This window comes from Montipora capricornis, chromosome 2, assembly GCF_036669925.1.
Source record: "Montipora capricornis isolate CH-2021 chromosome 2, ASM3666992v2, whole genome shotgun sequence".
Taxonomy (NCBI): domain Eukaryota; kingdom Metazoa; phylum Cnidaria; class Anthozoa; order Scleractinia; family Acroporidae; genus Montipora; species Montipora capricornis.
Window position 1 is genome coordinate 4,736,228 of NC_090884.1, and position 7,180 is coordinate 4,743,407.

A 7,180-nucleotide genomic window follows, 5' to 3' on the forward strand; every position below is an offset into this window, starting at 1 on the left:
ACCTATTACGTGACAAAACTATCATTGTGAAGAAAGCCGACAAAGGAACCACAACCGTAATAATGAGCAAAAAAGAAAAAATAACAGAAGGGCAAGTTCTGTTGAACGATCTTGACAAGATCTTAGATAAACCGATGGCTGACGAAACAGCCGATAAAATAAAAATAATAATAACGCGTATGCTCACAGAAAGCCACATTGACGAAATGACAGCGAAATGGCTCTCCCAAACACCAAACCCGCCGAGAATTCCAGAATTCTATACACTAACAAAGACTCACAAACCTACACTAGTAGGTATAATATCTGGGTGTGACGGCCCTACAGAAAGAATTTCAAGCTTCGTTAGGGTTCTTGAGGCAAATGCTCTGCCTGATACTTAAAGAGAATTCGTTCCAATTCAATGGGCGACATTATTTGCAAACCCACGGAACGGCAATGGGAACCAAAATGGCCGTGGCTTTCGCTAATGTTTTCATGGCAAAAATAGAAAAAGGCATTATCAGCAAGAGCAAAATTAAACCGCTAGTTTGGAAGAGATACATTGACGATGTCTTCTGTGTGTGGCACACAACCGAAGACAATATAGAAAAATTTGTGCAAAGGGCAAACAACTACCACGATACAATCAAATTTACGGCTGAAATATCAGACTCAGAAATTACATTCTTAGACACAAAAGTGTACAAAGGCGAGAGATTCAAAAGAGAATCAACCCTTGATGTGCAAACACATTACAAACGGACAGAGACCTTTCAATACACGGATTTTTATTCGTGTCATCCACCAGGCGTTAAGAAAGGATTCATAAAAGGAGAAACGCTACGCCTCCTAAGAACAAATTCGTCAGTCGTGACGTTTAATAATAACATGTAGAATTTCAAAATACGTCTAAAGAATAGAGGATACCCAAATAAATTTTCACAAAAATTACTATCTGAAGTTAACTTCACGGATAGGGAGAGGTCACTTGAAAACAAAGACAACAGCACACAAAAGAAAATATTGCCTTTTGTTACACAATACCACCCGGCTTTACTTTGACCTCAAGAATATATTAATGGCAAAATGGCACCTTATTCAAAACCAACCGCACCTTAGAGAAGTACTTAAGGAGCCACCCATACTATCATATTGCAAAGGAAAGTCGTTAAAAGACATTTTAGTCAGAGCTAAACTTTGGAGGCACAGATTTTAGAATCACTTGCGAACGGCAGGAGTCGCGCAGGCCCGTCAACACTTTTTCACCTTTTGTGATGGTAATTAGTTCTACTTTACATATGAATGAAAACTAATTTTCACAATAAAACGTTCGCACTTAGACTCGCTTTGAAGAGGAGGGAGACATGAACTCGGAAATGGCCTATTGGTTTCAGTGTTGTACAAAACATCACACTTATTAAAATATTAGAAATACAGTTCACTTTGATTACGGCTCGACGGGCTAAAGATTGTTGTCGAAGTCCATTACTCGACGCTTTTAAGATTCCAGATCTTTATTTTCCACTGCCTGTCTTGTTTATCCAATTGACAGACTTTTCCCGACACGGAAAAAAAGAAAACAAGTGCGCCCGGTGATTTTTAGATCTACCAAATTTTGTCAAGGCTTACCAAACTTCAGCTTCAGAGATGCCGTCGTCCTGCCTCGGAGCAGGGCAAATTTTTGTCTGGCGTGAAATCTGACGGATTTGTCAGTTTACACGCTAAGATTTGAAGGAAAATGTCAAATCAAGAAAATTTAATCTCTATGTTTAGTCGGAGTATTTGGAGTTTATTTCTGGGTGATTGACGCTTGTGGTTAACAAATATTTTGCTGTGTCTCAGTGCGCCAACGCTTGACAAATTGAAAATTGGGCAGAGACAAATTTTGTCGAAATTATTGGAAGGTCCAAACAAATTTTGTCAGTCCAGTCCGTCCGAAGCCAAAGCCTCAAAGCGGCAAAGATCAGAGGCAGCTTCCCCTGTGCACACTAAATAAGGACAACAATAAAAGCAAGGTGACACACACTAACACTAACCCGGTGTGGCCAACACAACACGCGTGCGCACAGCCATTTCTCCCGGTCAATTAGCAGCCATGGACAGCTGTTTCGGCCTTTTGGGCCTCATCAGCATGGCGTAGTTAACATACCAGGCGGGTGTGTTTAGCACCCCTTTAACTGGCAGCTTCACATGCCATACATGGTAAGCTGGGATGGGAACTGTTCCCAACCCAGCTTACCACATGTATGGCCCAAAAGGCCGAAACAACTGTCCATGGCTCCTAATAGACCGGGTGAAATAGTTGTGCGCATGTGTGATGTGTTGGCCACACCGGGTTGGTGTTAGTGTGTGTCACCTTGCTTTTATCGCTGTTACTAAATAAGGAGTCGATTGCATGAGCCAGGCTGGCCAGGTTAGGCGGGCTGACTCGCTCCTCGCTCCACTAAGGTGCAGTATTGCGGTTTATCAAAATATCTTGATAGGATGTTATTTGTTTGAGACTTGATATTTGGATATTTTATTGATATTTGGGTGATAATAGAATGATAATATCGAGGAATCATTTTCATCATAATGTGCATGTCAAATATTAAACTATCATTATCATTTGAGATTATCATGATAGTTGCTCAATAATTTTCGCTTGCAAATTCTGTAATTGTCGCCATCAAATCTTTAATTTGAAAAAGTGGTAAATTGAGATATCAAAGTATCACTCTCAAATCTTGAGAATAGCATGGAAAAATATATTTCTGAATAGCAAGCTATAATATCATGTATCACTCTCATTCTCAAATCATGTCTTACGCAAGTGATTTTATCATGTAACAAAGAAGAACAGACACTGACAGTGATTGTTTGATATATCATGATAATATCAAAATTCTCTAATAAAGCTGGAGAATACCACAATTGATCACTCTATTACCGGGTAGAAGAAAACCTTACTTAATAAAAATGTTGTGATAATATCATGATTTATCACTATATCACAGGGGGAAGAAGAAATTCTTACTTAATTAAATATTCTGATAATATCATGATTTATCACTATATCACAGGGGGAAGAAAAAATTCTTACTTAATTAAATATTCTGATAATATCATGATTTATCACTATATCACAGGGGGAAGAAGAAATTCTTACTTAATTAAATATTCTGATAATATCATGATTTATCACTATATCACAGGGGTGAAGAAGAAATTCTTACTTAATTAAATATTCTGATAATATCATGATTTATCACTATATCACAGGGGGAAGAAGAAATTCTTACTTAATTAAATATTCTGATAATATCATGATTTATCACTATATCACAGGGGTGAAGAAGAAATTCTAACTTAATTAAATATTCTGATAATATCATGATTTATCACTATATCACAGGGGGAAGAAGAAATTCTTACTTAATTAAATATTCTGATAATATCATGATAAATTATGCTTATATGATAAAAACCTAATGCGGAATATCAAAAAATCAGTCCCTTATAAAACCATTGATTAATCATGATATTATCAACATTGCTTACAAGAAACATACAAGATATTTCTTGATATATCATAAGTGATAATTAGTCATGATATAGTGATAAACCGCAATGCTGCACCTCTCTCACTCGCTCAGACGAGATCCCGGCACGTCTGAGAAATATATCAAAAATCAAGTTTGCGATTACATGGAAAGATGCCGGGGCTAACCAGGCTGAGATTTTTCCATGTAATCGCGTTCACCGGGACAGTCCGGTTAGCCAGACCAGAGATTTCCAGTAACCACATTACTCCACTTTAGAGCAAAATGGCCCATGGAATAGTCGTTTTTTAATGTTTAAATAAAGGATAAATAAGATAGCAAACCATAAGTCTTCTTTAAATCGTAAAATGGTGAATTTTAATAACAATCTAGCGAAACTTTGTCTTGTTGTTGTTATCTTTTCTCACATGACATATTCTAAATTTAGTCCAAGCCGGGCTGGCTCACCACATGTAATACCGGGCAAAAACTCATCCTGGCAAACCCGACCAGCCCGCTGGTCAGACCGAGTTGGCCCGGCTCATGTAATCGGCCCCTAAGATTATCGAAACTTTTGGTTTGGATGTCTCAAACAAATATTCCACGTATGCAAATTAGTTAACTTTGGATAATACACAACGCTATTCACGAAGGCAGAAAAATTTTGCAAAAAACTTTTCCAGCTGAAAAATAATTTTATTGAAACAAACAACATATTTGCTATTAGAGGGAAGGAAAAACTTCCCATTCCATTACGTGCGTGCAAACAAGCTGCCAACACACTCCGTGTCAAAAGCGCAACTAAATAAATTTCCCTCGATTGTTCGGCATCAAACCCTTTACTGAAAAACCATTTCCTTGAATAATGCTTAAGCCTTACACCACATGAGGGTTCACTTAAGCCTTAGTTGTTTGGGCTTAGCTATCGCTTAGTAACCCTACCTTGGGCTTAGTACCTTGGGCTTAAGTGAACCCTCATCTGGGGTGTTAGGCTGTCGTCACCAGCATCTCTAGAGTTCGGGGGGTGGGGCTGACGTTATAAAAAGCTAAGACCATACGAGACGATGTTTTCTCAACAAAAGCGGAAAATACATTATTTTTTCCAAAGGCCATCGGCTCTTTCTAACAACAGCAGTAGAAAAGACAATATATTTCAAAAAAGGTGATGGGATCTTTTATGCCATGAAAATGGGACCCTTCCTTTAAAATAAAAAGGCTGTCGGAGGCAGGAGGTCCCACAAAGAGAAAATGACACGAATGATCTGAAGGTTTCACTTCCACGATCAATAATTGACTGCCAAGTAATAGTTCCTGGAGTTCCATCAGCTCGAAAATGTTCCAGGCGTCCTGTCTCTGTTTTACATAAGTCTGACGATTGGTCATGTGAGCCGAAGCGTCTTTCAGAAATTCCCCACACCTTAATTTTTTGTGCTCGCCAAGGCTCCGTCGTCTTAGGTTGTGAAGAACATCTTTCGAGAGTTTGTAGTTGTTATAGTGTTCCTTTAACTTGGAGTGATTGTAAAGAATCCATTGTTGTAGTATTCCCACCATGGCAGGAAGCGTGAATCCTTTGTGAGGGGGAACTGAAAGGATGGCCCACTGGAGCGGGCTCAACATCTCCCACTTGTGTCGCAAGTGAAAATCAGGCTGAAAATACTGCGTCAATTCCGTGTGTCGTGCAAGTTGCTTATGAGCTTAAAACTAAGAGGGAGGAGTCGGCACAGTTCCTTTTAATTCCCATTTATTATTTTGCACTTTTTTCACCAATACACAACTTACATTAATTTTAATGATATACTCAGGAACCCGCGAATCACAAAGTAAAGATGAAAAAATGTTCTCATCGCCAAAAACTCGAACCTTACGAATATGCTTTTAATGTCCTTGGGTTGTTATAATCCCTTACTGGAAACACTAACTTACTTCTAACACAAATGTTTAATGTAATCACTTTTAGTATAATTCCCCAAACTACTTGCTATATGACTATGAAAGCAAAGCAATGCCCGGTCTACGCCTTTGGTAATCTCTGAGGTTTTCGGCTTTTCCGTTGTAATATACCCCCGGTTACTGCATCAAGGAAGAAGACGAATCTGATTGAAATCTTCCGTTCGTTGGTCCCCGTCATCAAATACTACGTTATACACCTGGTTTTGGAAACAGTCGAGACGGCCAGTATCCACCTTGGACTTCACCACCCCAGGGTAGTACCGGGTTCTTCCTGGCCAAAACCCAATAACGCGCTGTCCAGGGGATACGCTTGAGTAACACACTAGCGTATCAAGTATCACCGCTTCGGGGTCGTTTTTCGGGAGTGTGATGGTATCGCCATCATCGTAATTGACAAAGACGGATGTGGAAGAGACACTTGTAACGAATCCGCGATAGTATAAACCGTTTGTCCAGCGTGCAAACACCCTGGCGCCCTCTGAAACAAATAGATTAAACAGATAGTGATTACTGGTTCGTGTTACGGATGGCACCGTACAAAAGGCTGCATCAGCAAGTCAAGTGTGGTTTGATGTAATATTTCCTTTTAACTGCCCACAACTAGGAATAAGAAGAGAAGACGCCTTCAGTTTTACTGATATCGTAATCAAAACAAATTCAATAGTGCATTTGCAACGAGTACTAATGCGCTTTCATAAGTTATAAGCTAAAATTAGTTACTACTGAATCCAACGGAAACTATGAACTTCTACTGGAAAATTTATTAATTCCGCACTTCTGTCACCGTGTAGAATGATGTCAATTTCGTTTCAAATGGAATTACGGAAAGGGGGGAAGGAGAGAGAGGGGGGGGGGAGGGGATGTGCATTTTCGCCAGCCCCTTCGGCTGACCTCTATGCAGGGGATCGTCTTAGGAAGAATTTTCGTAATAGCTCTGTAACGACGCATTCTTTGCAGACTATTCCTTACAAGGGATACGTTTAATTAACATACAGTAGTGGTCTTTGACGACCTATTCTGCTTCGGCCGGAATGAACGAAATAGTGTTCCGTTCATTCGTCTCTCGACAGCAAAATGAAAACAAAAAATTACGGTTTACTCGGCATATTTAAAATATTCGCTTTTTAGCGTGAATATCGTGCGCAGTCGCAGTGCCCGTGACGTGGACCGGATCAGACACTTAGCCTAGACCATTCTAAGCACTTGTCTCAGGTCACCGTTTTAAAAAAATGTGTTCTTTGGAAAGCCATTTTTCGTGTATTCACTTGTTCCTGAACCGGAGTACGAATGGCTGCAATAGTCCTAAAAGAACCTACCTGATGAAACTGTGTGTGGGGCCACACGCTTCTTATGATATTGGGGCATAATTCCTCCTTACTTACCTTCATGGGCCGAAAGATGTTCAGGGAATTCCGTCAATTGTTCGGCATGGTAGGAATCTTCATCGTTGTCATCAAACGTGACCGTGTACCGACCGCCTCGAGCTTTAGCAGTCACATAGCCTATGTAATATTTTACGCCTCCTTTCCAGTTAGTAAGGACGTGTTGACCAATACGCACATGGGAGACCACTGCTGACACGTCCTGGACTTTGTGAGTTATCTTGTCGCCGTCGTCAAAGAAAACATGGATGTTCCCACCTTTAATTGAGGAAACCTTGCCAGTGTAATAAAGGTTATTTGTCCAACGAGCAAGAACACGCTCAGAAACTGTAACAGATTTAATGA

General features: G+C 39.8%; 1 protein-coding gene across 1 annotated transcript in view; it reads right to left on the minus strand.

Annotated features, from left to right (window-relative positions):
* Positions 1-5,227: 5,227 nt before the first annotated feature.
* The window catches only part of LOC138037718 (uncharacterized), a 7,342-nt gene continuing 5,389 nt past the window's right edge, over positions 5,228-7,180 (minus strand). The window contains exons 3-4 of the mRNA XM_068883627.1: positions 6,836-7,162; positions 5,228-5,931 (exon numbers count right to left, since the gene is read on the minus strand). Of these exons, the coding sequence (XP_068739728.1) occupies positions 5,579-5,931; positions 6,836-7,162 (680 nt within the window). The 3' untranslated portion in view covers positions 5,228-5,578. The remainder of the gene's footprint in view (positions 5,932-6,835; positions 7,163-7,180) is intronic.